This window comes from Denticeps clupeoides, chromosome 1 (genome assembly GCF_900700375.1).
Source record: "Denticeps clupeoides chromosome 1, fDenClu1.1, whole genome shotgun sequence".
Classification (NCBI taxonomy): Eukaryota; Metazoa; Chordata; class Actinopteri; order Clupeiformes; family Denticipitidae; genus Denticeps; species Denticeps clupeoides.
In genome coordinates, this window is record NC_041707.1 from 13,070,584 (window position 1) to 13,084,269 (window position 13,686).

Genomic DNA, 13,686 nt, shown 5'->3' on the forward strand with positions numbered 1-13,686 from the left:
TTTTTGCCCAGGGTGTGGACGGCACAGTGAAAATTATAACAGACTTACGCAGTGTCAGCCTAAATAAAAACGCACTTGAACGCACACAAGCATTTGTAGGCCTAATGGGATGGCCCAAAAGACTACAAATACCATGTATCATCTGCAAGCTTCTACGCTTCCTTTATCCGGTTCTGGTTACCTAGAAACCATGGCGAACGCTTAATCTTCCATTCGTTAATGCAACCGCATGTGCTTAATTTTAATAGAATAAACAAACGTATTGTTACGTGTTATCTCGTTTGATATTTTAGGTTGTGCATGTTATGTTAACGGAGCTAAGAACATCTCGTAGCTAATAATGAGCTGCTAGACTGTAGCAGGCTAGCTAGCTGTGCCTAATTCCCTAAGACATAATATGTTCGCAAAAAGCGCTTCTTAATCGGGAAATAAAGTTGATCATTCATCCTTAACAATGTTCATATATTTGAGCAAAAAGGTAAGACGGACAAGATGTGACTATCTAGCTAAATTATGCATGCCTAGCCTGTTACTTAAATATATTACACTTCGGACCTTCGTTGGTGTTGCAGACTTAAAACTGTGATTTTCAGAATTATTTCGATATGGTGCATAGACCGGGGTAAAAAAAAAAAAAAAGTTTCAAAACCTTGATAAGGATGTGGTCTTAGAAAACTATGGCTGCAAAGATGCAACACAATTCCTTGGATAATAATTTAAGAAAATGACAAAAAAACAATGCTTCTGGAAAATCCTGTTTTTTTTTTTGCTTGTCCAGATTGCCATCCCCAACAGCATAAAACTGAAATGTGTTTCCTGGAACAAAGATCAAGGCTTCATTGCCTGCGGTGGTGATAATGGACTTCTCAAAGTTCTTAAGTTGGAGACGCAGACAGGTGAGAAACATTTCCCTTTATGTGCACCAACTCAGATCGTGCCGAATCAGAGCCTTGATTATGCAAAAAATTATGTAAGTGAATTACAGGACTATTGTGAAACAGATTTCAGCCATTGTGAATTAATGCTCTATTGTAAAAGTCCACTTTGAGCTGTCAGCACGGCTTATTCTACAGTTGTGCTTGGTACAGCCTACCCTACCTTGCACCCTGAGACTGATGAAAGGTTCATTGGGGAACATTTTATTTAATCTTGAGCAAAAGAGCTATAAAGCAAATCTGGTCTACACTATATATGTGTTATTTCAGATATGAGTGAATGGCTAAAGAAGAATATCTATCATTGTCCCTCAATATATTTATGCTCTCTGCAGATGATGCAAAACTGAAAGGTCTTGCTGCACCTAGTAACCTGTCCATGAACCAGACTCTTGAAGGACACAGTGGTAAGCATATGAAAGCACAAACACTTTCCAATGGCACTATGTTAAGTCATTTTTTAAGACTTATATGCTGACTTATTGCTGGGCATTTATCAGGTGCTGTTCAGGTTGTAACATGGAATGAACAGTATCAGAAGCTAACAACCAGTGACCAGAATGGCTTGATCATTGTGTGGATGCTATACAAAGGTTCGTACAGTCCATGAATACTTTATGAAAAGGAAAATTTCATGTCTTGTCTTCATGCTCTCAGCCGAGGTGGACAAATTCTTTTTCTCTTTCTCCCTCCCTCCCCTGTTTTACTGCTTGTTCCTTCATCTTGTCTGTTGTCTCATACCTTGAGAGACTCTTCCAGCTGTGCTCTCTGATCTGAGGAAATCACGGATCTCGCAATGCGATTGACACCATCTTATCAAAGAGAAATCTAGGTCAAGGGAGAACCTGAGTGTTCTTCTGGAACAGTGCCTGGCAGCTCTTTCTGTGGAGGACATTGAGGATATACAGTACAGGCCAAAAGTTTGGACACACCTTCTCATTCAATATGTTTTCTTTATTTACATGACCATTTACATTGGTAGATTCTCACTGAAGGCATCAAAATTATGAATGAACACATGTGGAGTTATGCACTTAACAAAAAAAGGTGAAATAACTGAAAACATGTTTTATATTCTAGTTCCTTCAAAATAGCCGCCCTTTGCTCTGATTACTGCTTTGCACACTCTTGGCATTCTCTCGATGAGCTTCAAGAGGTTGTCACTGTTGGAAATGCTTGAAGGAGTTCCCAGAGGTGTTTAGCACTTGTTGGCCCCTTTGCCTTCACTCTGCGGTCCAGCTCACCCCAAACCATCTCGATTGGGTTCAGGTCCGGTGACTGTGGAGGCCAGGTCTCCACTTTTTGTTAAGTACATAACTCCACATGTGCTCATTCATAGTTTTGATGCCTTCATTGAGAATCTACCAATGTAAATGGTCATAAAATAAAGAAAACCCATTGAATGAGAAGGTGTGTCTAAACTTTTGGCCTGTATCTATTCGGAACCATGATTGTATTAGGAACTGCCCTAGTTTATCAAAGGTTGAAGACAACGGTAACAGCCTCTCAAAACCCCACTGGGCTGGCCAGGATGATTGAAGGAGTGGGCAGCACTGTTGGTGCTTAGACTGTGACTGTCGAGCGCAGATTGGATGACATCACTGTGACTATTGATCGCTTTTTTTTTTTTTTTTTCAGTCTCTACAACGATCTCCATATTGGAGCACAGTCTAGGGGTGTTTTTTTCTCCTCCTCTTTCCCCTCCCCATGTGATTTTGTTTTCTCTGTTATTCATATATCCCCTGTCCTCCTGTCCTGTCTACCCCCTATGTGATGTTAGCATATATGTACGGTCGGGTTGATGGCCTGCTTTTCACTGGTACTTGTGAATGGCAACAGGGCTTATTATCATAATCATCATCGAAATGCACAAAAACCATGCATGTCAGCAACATTTTAACAGGTGGATTGTGATCTGATTGTATTTGCTGTTATAAAGGCTCCTGGTATGAAGAGATGATAAACAACCGGAATAAATCCGTCGTCAGGAGCATGAGCTGGAACGCTGATGGTCAGAAGATCTGTATTGTGTATGAGGATGGTGCGGTCATTGTTGGATCAGTGGATGGTCAGTTCACCTTTTACACGATTAAGCTTCCATTCTTCATATTGGACCTAATGTTCTCCCCCATGAACAGAAACACGCTCAGATTAGAAAAGATGCACCCCCCCCACTCTTTTTTTTTTTTTTTTTTTTTTTTTTAATTCTGCAGGTAACCGAATATGGGGGAAAGAGTTAAAGGGAATTCAGCTGGCCCATGTGGCCTGGTCTCCAGACAGCAAGATCCTTCTCTTTGGCATGGCCAATGGAGAAATCCACATTTATGACAACCAGGGAAACTTTATTGTGAGTTCTACAAGGAACACTCTAACTAGAAATAATGTTTTTCAGTGCGAGTGTGAAGTTATCATATTTCCCAAACAGGTGAAGATGAGCCTCAGCTGTCTGATAAATGTCACTGGAGCCATCAGCATAGCAGGGATCCACTGGTACCCAGGCACAGAGGGCTACATTGAACCTGACTGCCCTTGTCTGGCCATCTGCTTTGACAATGGACGCTGCCAGATCATGCGCTATGAGAATGACGAAAGTAAGAGACTATTACTGGTTTCAGAGTTGTAATTCTCTTAATGACTGCTTAGTTGTTCCATTCATATATGCTGTGAGAGTTGTGCAACAATTTAATTAAGCATTTCTAGCATTTCAAGCTTATTGCCTTTATTATCTTTGTTTTTTTATTTGGATTTTCCCTTTGGTCCAGATCCTGTCCACATTGATGCACAAATGAATGTGGCCAGTATCCAGTGGAACCACTGTGGCAGCGTGCTGGCTGTGGCTGGCTCGCAGAAAACCACAACCATGGAAAAAGAGGTCAACCTTGTGCAGTTCTACACACCATTTGGAGAAGTGAGCACAGCCAAATTCACCAACCCCTTTTATCAGCAGAAGCAGAAATATTCCTGAAGTTGGTTTCACCACACTGTGCCACTTTCCCGGACCTCAGACTCCTCTTCTCTCTTGCAGCATTTGCGCACACTCAAGGTACCTGGCAAGCAAATGACAGCCGTGTCTTGGGAAGGTGGAGGACTGCGGATTGCTTTAGCAGTTGATTCTTTCATATACTTTGCCAACATCAGACCAGATTATAAGGTTACAGTGGTGTATGAAAGCATACATGAGTCGATTATTTTTGGAGAAAAGTTTATTCAGACTGCTTATGTTTTTAATGACCATGTTCTCTTTTGTATGAACAGTGGGGTTACTGCTGTAACACTGTTGTGTATGCATACACACGGCCGGACCGCTTGGAGTACAGTGTTGTTTTTTGGGACACCAAGAACAATGAAAAATTTGTGAAGTATGTCAAGAGCCTTATTTCTATCACCACCTCAGGAGACTTCTGTATCCTGGCCACCAAGGCTGACGATACACATCCTCCGGTAGGCTGTACACCTTTTCATAGGACAGATTGAATATGTTGGAAAGTCATTCTCTGTTCTGATGTTTTTCACTTTGCCATTTCATCCAAAGGAGGAAGCTGAAGCTGAATCGGGGAATGCATCGGTAACATACACTTTGGCAATCAGTGGGCTTTCTCTGAAGTCATTGAAATGTTTGTTAGGTGTTAAATCCTGCATATGTCTTTCAGTATGTTCTTGTACTCTGCAACTCTATTGGAACTCCACTGGACTCCAAATATATCGACATTGGTAAGAGTCATTATCAAAATGTTTTATATGAACTGTGCACCAGTATTGGACAAAATACACCAACCATGTACTAGAGTAAAAAGAGCGATACCCACAGAAAAAGTAGAACTAATAGTCCTACCTTTAAACTTCTGCTTGTGTTCCAATGGCAGATGCCATTACAGTCATTTTAACTGAATAACATTTGATGCCAATAATACAATAAACCTATTAATAATGAACAATTAATTGCGCACGTAGGTATGTTTACACTTATCCAGTCAAATTTATATCTGTTCTGTTATATCATTTTGGAAGATAATGTCGGGTTCTGAGCAGATATGTCATCAGGTAATAACTCATCCTTAAAAAAGGAACTCCAGATTGCGAATAATGTGTAATGTAAAGTAAGAAGGCTCCCTAAATGGAAATACTTTAGTACAAGTACAAAAATCTTAAAAAAATAAACCTTACTATTAACTTTGTTACTGTCTGTCCCTGATTTATTGGATGTTGTATTGTACAGGCTACATCTTGAATGTGACCTGTGTCAGACTGTGCATCACCTTTTTTCCATTTTTAAAGGCCCAGTGTTGTCTCAGCAAACTATTGCTGCAGTTGTGTAACAATCGTGCCTTTCATTGATGTATGGCATGCAGACACAGGGAATGGTCATCTTTCTGTTTCCTAGCAGTCCTGCAAAATTCCTTCCCCATAAGGTAATTCAGATTATTGCTGCCGCTGTATCATTTACCCAAGGCTGCTGTGTCTGGGCACCTGAGAGCCTGAAAAATTCCAAATTGTTTACTTTTTTCCTCATATTTGACCTATTCCTGACTCTGAATTTATTTTAGTTTTTTTATTAAAATATTCACTGATTCTTTCATTAATATTTTCATTGCATCTTTTTCAATTAGGGGCAATCAGCAATCAGAAAAATATTGTTTTTCAAGGAACCAGATTTATAAGATTGGGGTTTGAACATTGGAGATCTAAATTATAGCCAAATTTCTGCACATCTAGGGTATCGCCATCCTACAGGAGTAATAATATATCTCTCAGTCCAAAGCAAATGAATCAATATAATTATGTGTCCATAGATCCACTTTTTGTCACCATGACAAAGACCCATGTGATTGCTGCATCTAAGGAAGCCTTCTACACTTGGCAGTATCGCGTAGCAAAGAAACTAACTGCGCTTGAGATAAATCAGGTGGCCAAGACTAGGAAAGAGGGAAGAGAGAGGTGAGTGGAATTTCCATTAAAACATCAGACATTTGATCATTTCTAATAACAGCTTGCCAATACGTTTTCCCCAGTCAATGAAGACCATGGTAACGTTGTGGGCAAAGCATACATATTAATATTTTGCAATTTGTTTAAACACTCATCAGATTTCTACTACTGGTCAGTTGCCAATCATTAAAATGGAATATCTTACATCTTTACTTGGCATTGCTAGACTGTAGAACGTAACTTGGTTTATGTATAATTTGTTGCCTAAAAAATATGCCTAAGCATTAAACTATTTTAAGGTATCTACCGGCTATTTAGAATTTAGTATTCATAAATGTCATTGATTGGAATGGAATTTAATCAAGTCCTTCTGAAATCCTGCAAACCTGTGCTATATAAAAAGTGGAAGCTGGTGTGGATACTTCCACTAAAGGTCTGTCTGCCATGCCACTGTTAAGGAGTGTTTGCTGACTCCAAACTCCTAGAGAAAGGTCCATTCATGTCTGTGCCTGTGTACAAAAACAGAACAAGTTTTTGTGAGGACCTGGTGTACTGCCATGTGTGTGCCTTACCCTCCCCCCCAACATTCTGTCTCTCTCCTTCATTCTTCACTTCAACACAACCGCTTCATCCAGGGTTTATCATATCGACGACACACCATCGGGCACCTCAGATGGCCCCCTGGACTTTGGCAAGGCCTTCACTGTGAGTACAAATCACCTGTCTGGTACACAGGCATGCTTCTTTACGGTCTGTGAGAAAGAGTACAGATTGTCCCAGAGAGCGCAAACAGTTCCAGTAATAAAAGTTTGTTTCATGATTGAGTGTAAAATTAGTTTTTTTTTAAAAATAGGATTCTTCTTTTGTTGACCCCTGGTGCCAAATCAGCCAGAACACTGAACAATGAACACATTTTCTTTTAGGCAACTCGAGATCCCATTTGCTGCATTACAGCAACAGACAAGACATTGATAATGGTATTATAGTGACATTTTTGTTCAATATATGCTTTAATGATTTTGATGGAGCTGTGCTTCACAGTCTTATTGTATGGGTTGTACCAACAGGGCCGTGAATCCGGCATCATCCAGAGATATAGTCTTCCAAATGTTGGACTCTTGCAGAAGTATACTTTAAACTATAGAGCTTATCAGATCTCTCTTAACTGCAATTCCAGGTTTGTTCCTCTATCACAGGACACATGTTATAACAAAAATAGAGATATTTTGGCCTATTACATTTATTAAACTTAGGTAATAATTTTAACAAAATATTTAGACTTATTTAGGTCTTGGTAAACAACATGGATAAGTTTATTTCTACATGTTTTTCTATAGTTAAATACATATTTTATGTAATATTTTTGTCTTGATTTATTTAGTCGACTGGCTATAATTGATATTTCTGGCATGCTGACATTCTTGGATATGGAGACACGTTCATCTGCTGTGGATGGGGATGAGCAAGCTGCTTCTACAGGAGATCCATCAAAATTTGAGCGTAAGGATGTCTGGGATATGAAATGGGCCAATGACAACCCAGATCTCTTTGCTATGATGGAGAAGACCCGGATGTACGTGTTCAGAAACCTGGACCCTGAGGTTTGAAACAATAGATGACTCTCTAGGGGATAAATGCTGAAGTGAAATGTTCTCACATGTACACCACACATTCTGGTTCTCTTAACCTGTTTCAGGAGCCAATTCAAACATCTGGTTACATATGTAACTTTGAAGACCTAGAAATCAAATCTGTCCTCCTTGATGAAATCATGAAGGTAGGCTGCACTACCCATAATAACAATAAAAATAACAATATTAATAATAATATTAACACTTTATTAATAATATATAATGAATAGAATAATCACTTGGCATGATTTAAAAATCAAATTCATTGTTATTTCCTAACTTTAGGATCCAGACTGCCCAAATAAAGATTACCTCATCAATTTCGAGATCCGGTCCTTGAGAGACAGCCGAACATTAATTGAAAAAGTGGGTATTGAAGATGCCTCCCAGTTCATCGAAGATAACCCACATCCCAGACTCTGGTAATTGATTTTTTTTTTTACTCTGTCACAGTAATTAAAGATATAATAATAAATATTTTATTTATTTTATTTTATTTTAATTAATTTTTGAATGACTCATTTATACTTGGAAAGTGGCTAAAATTGAGATACATTAAGAATGTCTTTCTTTCAAAACTAACTGGTAGTCTTTGGAAGGACATGAAATGGTCCTTCTCCAAAATATTTTCCGGCACCTCATAGACAGCCTGACCACCCACAAATGTCAACTGTATATTGGGCAGAAAGGACAGGAAGACTGCTGTGTTTGTATAAGTGCAAACTGACGTAAGAAGGTGGCCAAAGGAGATTACAGGTTTTATGGTCCGTGGAGTAATGTCTGGTCAAGAAGACCATATTTCCTAGAGGATGTCAAACTTTCAAACACTTGTTTGAACTATATGTTTGATGAATAACATCTTATTTGTATATGATTAATATTGCACACCAATCCATGAATTTAGCATGGTCCTAAATTGTCGGTCCAGCCTGCTGAGACCTTGGTCATTTGGAGGGGTTTTGGAGGGTGTCGGGCTGATTGATATGGCCTCAAAGTGGACTTGGCCAAACCCTGTCAGTTTTCACAGCACATCAAGGAATTTGTGAGCGCTAGAAAAAAAGCCAGTGGAGCCTGTGGTCTGCCTTTGTGTCTGCAGGAGAAGAAGCCTGAGGAGCACAGGGGAAAAAAAGGCTTCTTTGTGGCTTCATTTACATAAAAAAAATTACTTTATGGTGAATGGTGGAAAAGGACAACTATTTGGGTTAGAACTGGTTATTTTTTTGGTCACAGTAACTGATATGGAATATAGTTTGGTGTCGATATGTGATGGGAATAAAGACCAGATGCACAGGCATGCCCATGCTCACGGCTGGGAGAAAGTGGTTATTTTCCAGAGCCTTCACAGACCTTTCTGTGTGGTTCATCTGGAGGTGAAAGTGAAGAGGTCCTGAGAAGTTAGAATGCAGATTGCCAGGGGCAAGCAAAGGCAATATAAGCCTCATTCATGCTGTGAAAAGGCAAAGGTCAAGAAGTCAGAGCAAGCACCAGGTGCTTGCCACCTATTGCTGTCTTCAGAGTTTGTCTTATGTAGTCATGAGAGGAGGCACGTTTCATGTCAGTTAGACTCTGAAGCAACAAGACACTAAGAATAAAGACTGTTTTAAGAGCAGAGGTCTTTCTCAGGCTACTGTGAAAACATGAGCTTCTGCATCAATATTCCAGGTCATGGTTTTGAAGGCCAATTACACAAGAGCAGCAACATTTTTTAAGAAGACATGGATTATTTTACCTTCATTTTCTTGTCTCTGTTTAGGCTTATATTTATGTTTGGATCATCCATGCATTGAGTTGTTCTTTGCATGTAAACTATTTTAATGTATTTGCTACAATTGTGTATTGATTTTGTCTATGGAATTAGCCTGGCTATAGTCTGTTGGTAAAATCATCAAAAAGTCACTTACACAGCGGTCTGTTGTGCCTGGAAGTACAACTGGAAATTTGCAGTGTTCAGTGTAACTGTGTCCTCCGCGCAGGCGCCTGCTTGCCGAGGCGGCCCTTCAGAAGCTGGACCTGAAGACTGCCGAGCAGGCCTTCGTCCGCTGTAAAGACTACCAGGGAATTGAGTTTGTGAAGCGCCTGAGTAATCTGCAGAGTGAGGCTATGAAGCAGGCAGAGGTGGCGGCCTACTTTGGCAGATTCGAGGAGGCGGAAAGGATGTATCTGGATATGGATCGCAGGTAATCCTTCAAACCCTTGCGGGACCTAATTTTGTACCGACTATTATGACTGCACTGAATGCTTCTACAGAGATATCAGGTCTGTGTGTGTCTTTGTGACTTATCCTTGCTTACAGGGACTTGGCCATTAGTTTGCGGATAAAGCTGGGCGACTGGTTTAGGGTGCTGCAGCTTCTTAAGACAGGCTCAGGGGATGCTGACGATGCTCTGCTAGAGCAGGCGTACAATGCTATTGGAGACTACTTTGCAGACAGGCAAAAATGGTACTGGCTTCTTTCAGTCTGTAATTAGTTCTTCTGGGCTTTAGGAAGCATAAGCAATTACAGCCCCTTTGATTGTTATTTAGTTTATTCACGTTCATAGACTGCAGGAGTGTAGCTGAGAATGCACACGATTCACACGTTCACCTTCTGTCCACAGGGTGAATGCAGTTCAGTATTACCTCCAGGGTCGCAATCAGGAGCGACTGGCAGAGTGCTACTATATGCTGGAGGATTATGATGGATTGGAGAGATTGGCTAATTCTCTCCCTGAGAACCACAAACTACTCGCGGTGAAGCATTTGTTTTTAGTCCGTGATTTCTTAACTGAAATGTACATTTCAGCTCTGAACGTGACGTGTTTGATGTACACATCTTGTTGCAGGACATTGGGCAGATGTTCGTGACCGTGGGTATGTGTGACCAGACAGTGAATGCATATCTAAAATGCAACCAGCCAAAGGCAGCCGTTGAAGCCTGTGTACATTTGAACCAGGTGATTATTGAGCAGAGGCATGGCTTTATATTTTTATATATTATATATTTTTACAGACACATACTCTTATGTGACTTTCTAATTTGACTTTCAATCTGTGTTAATTACACATTATTTTCTGTTTAAAACCAATACAAAATATTAAATAATTAAGTTTGTTACATTTAGAATACAGTTACTTGATATATTGATTCTGAAAGGCAAGCAAGGAATTGAGAAAATTCAACACCCAGTTGTACTGCAAGAGAAAAATAAATGATGTAACAATAAAAGTTTTTTTATATTCATTAAAAAAATATATTTTTATAGTTTTCATACCACAATGGACTATTTAACCAAACCAATTTATAGCAGTTTATTCTGTACTCATCAGTATATCAGCATTTTCTATCCTGACTGTATTAAGTGATGTATTAATATGTATTAATGGCAGGACCATTAGATGCACAGAATTCAGAATCGGGCCATTTTAGAATTTTGTAAGTTTAATGACTCATTTATGCAGTGAGGGTTTTACACTATATGATTCAGTGTAATACAAAATGTGCAGTGATTGGTTTACAGTGGAACAAAGCTGTGGAGCTGGCCAGAAACCACAACATGAAAGAGATAGGATCCCTTTTGGCCAAGTACGCCTCTCACCTCCTAGAAAAAAACAAGATGCTGGAAGCTGTAGAATTGTACAGGAAGGCGCACCACTTTCTCGATGCTGCTAAACTTATGTTTAAGGTAGGCAATTGAGTTGCAGAATTTCTTACACCCTTCAGGAAGATGGAGGCAAATTATAGTGTATCATAGTGTACTTTGTTCAGTCTCTAAATAACTGTACTTTGTATTTATATGATAGAGCTAATCATGAGCCCCTCTTCCCATCGATATATTATTTGCATGTGTGTTTTGTGTGAGATGAGCAGTCTATTGAGTTATATGGATTGCCTGACTTAATCCATATCCATCACCCCTCCATAAATATTTTTATGTTGGCAGATAGCCGATGAAGAGGCCAAGAAGAGGAGCAGACCCCTGAGGGTGAAGAAGCTGTATGTTCTCGCTGCACTGCTGGTGGAAGATTACCATGCTCAGATGAAGACGTCACAGCAAAGCAAAGCCAAGGGAAAGAAGTCGGAGGTAATTTTCTGGGACATTCCAAAAAAAAAAAAAAAACACATTTCTTTCTTCCTGTAATTAGATGAATGGTTTAAAAGACTTTTTTTTTGTGTGCTCTCAAGGAAGGATGTTTTTTTTTGCTCAGACAAAAAGCCTTGAGACTATTAGAGATAAAGAGTGTAATTTTTGGGGTGGAAACCCAGCTGTCAGATGAAGCTCTGAGTGTCACTTCTGCTCCCTTCCTTACGTTCAGGCCACGTCAGCTCTGGCTGGGTTGCTGGAGGAAGATGCCTCCTCCTTGGACAACCGCATTGTGGACAATGCCTGGCGTGGAGCCGAAGCATACCACTTCTTCTTGCTGGCTCAGAGGCAGCTCTATGATGGCAACGTTGATGCCGCCATGAAGACAGGTATCACCATACAGTGAGAAAATTGGATAAAGTGCAATTATTCACACCTGCCATTCAGCTCTATTAACAGCTCACATGGTTAATCAGGTATATGAAAATTGGAAGAATGAGTATTAGTGACTGAAATATTACATATCTGTTGTCACAGTGCAGACACCCGAGAAGGAATATCAGTAATAAAATAATACACATTTTCTTGTTTGTTGCATGGAATGTTTTTGCATTCAGAGGCAGAATGTCTGCAGATTTAAGAAATTAGATGGACTCAACATGCGAGGTCCGCTGCGCCGCTCTGTTGCAGACGACAGTAAACTTTAAGGCTCATTAAATTAAGTTAGATTCAGTGGCACAAGCTTTCCTCTGTGTTCGTGCTCCACTGATTCTCTTTCAGGGGTGGCTGAGCGTCATGATACGGTGTCATGACTGTTGTGTGAAGGACCTGGTGTGTGGAATGGAGATTTAGTGGAATTTTTAAATAGGGTCCTATCAGGGTCTGCCCTGGTTCCTGATCTGGTAATGGCTTTGGCACATCGTGGTGGTGGCTGCATGGTATTGCAGTGCTGGCTCTCCCTCTCTCTCTCTCTGTGTGTGTTCTCTGCTGTTTGGTTTATGCCACTGCAGACTTTGAAGAAAATAAACTATGAAACGGCTGCTGTGTCACACACAAATTCAAACCAAGACTAAACTGTCGTGACCAGACAATCGTAAATCAATTGTGTTCCTGTGTGAGTGGGAGCTGCACATTTGTACAGCTGTTCAGCAGTGAAGCTTCTTTCGAAGATTGATTCATGATGTGCCTTTTATTATAGGATATATTTCTACATGTTGCTGTATGAAGAGTTAACAAAGACAAATAATACCATTGCCTTAATATAATAATTAGCTGTGCTAATTAATGGGAGTTTAGTGATCTAAGAGGAATATTTTCCCATCAGTCCTCCATCTGCGTGACTACGAGGACATCATCCCAGCAGTGGAGATCTACTCTTTGCTGGCTATCTGCTCCTCGGCCAACCGGGCATTTGGGACCTGCTCGCGGGCCTTCATCAAGCTCGAGTCCCTGGAAACTCTGAGCCAAGAGCAGCAGCAGATGTACGAAGACCTTGCACTGGAGATTTTCACCAAGTACCCTCCCAAGGACAACCTCATGACAGAGATGGACAGCGTGACCGAAGGGTGAGGTTTCGATAGGACATCAGAACACAAAACGACAATAAAATACATTCTCATTTTCATTAGTAAAAATGAACTGTGTGCGGTTCCTGTTTCAGGGCAGAGGGAAAGATGGCCACCTGCATTGTGACCGGTCAGACCATCTCAGAGTACCAGTTCTGGATGTGCAGTGTGTGCAAGCACTGTGCATCGGAGCGAGAGATCAGCAGCCACAACTTTTGTCCACTTTGCCACAGCATGACATCCCAACTGTAGAGACTATACACGTGTCCATAAGGGAGCTCTCGGAATGGCACCACCCTGCATATTGAAAGGGGAAATATTTTACATTTATACTGACTTGTCTTTAGTGGATTTATATTTCTCTACATGCATATATTACATGACCTACCAGAAGTGCCCATTTACATATTTTGATAATAATGGTTTTAATTTTTTTCACTATACTCTAGGAGAGCTGTCATGATTATAGGGCTATTTTTTCCCAGAATGTTACAGTTGTCTGTATATATTAACTATTTACACACGAGGATCTCTTTTTACTAAATAAAAATCTGAAGTTTCTATCCTA

General features: G+C 40.2%; 1 protein-coding gene across 3 annotated transcripts; it reads left to right on the top strand.

Annotated features, from left to right (window-relative positions):
• The first annotated feature begins 176 nt into the window (after nucleotides 1-176).
• wdr35 (WD repeat domain 35) lies at nucleotides 177-13,686 on the top strand. 3 transcript variants are annotated; one of them, XM_028996918.1, is made up of 28 exons: nucleotides 177-478; nucleotides 779-896; nucleotides 1,271-1,342; nucleotides 1,436-1,528; nucleotides 2,875-3,003; nucleotides 3,149-3,282; nucleotides 3,361-3,526; nucleotides 3,698-3,843; nucleotides 3,961-4,086; nucleotides 4,191-4,376; nucleotides 4,468-4,500; nucleotides 4,586-4,646; nucleotides 5,726-5,870; nucleotides 6,497-6,566; nucleotides 6,785-6,838; nucleotides 6,929-7,038; nucleotides 7,243-7,462; nucleotides 7,558-7,638; nucleotides 7,778-7,914; nucleotides 9,466-9,669; nucleotides 9,786-9,932; nucleotides 10,090-10,222; nucleotides 10,315-10,425; nucleotides 10,990-11,154; nucleotides 11,413-11,553; nucleotides 11,786-11,942; nucleotides 12,878-13,118; nucleotides 13,214-13,686. In XM_028996918.1, exons 1-28 carry the CDS (start codon nucleotides 455-457, stop codon nucleotides 13,368-13,370), a joined length of 3,561 nt encoding a protein of 1,186 aa, XP_028852751.1. In that variant the 5' UTR covers nucleotides 177-454; the 3' UTR covers nucleotides 13,371-13,686. The 3 variants fall into 3 exon arrangements, with proteins under 3 accessions (XP_028852751.1, XP_028852760.1, XP_028852767.1); XM_028996927.1 differs by having other exon boundaries at nucleotides 3,961-3,978; XM_028996934.1 differs by lacking the exons at nucleotides 177-478; nucleotides 779-896; nucleotides 1,271-1,342; nucleotides 1,436-1,528 and adding an exon at nucleotides 1,615-1,767.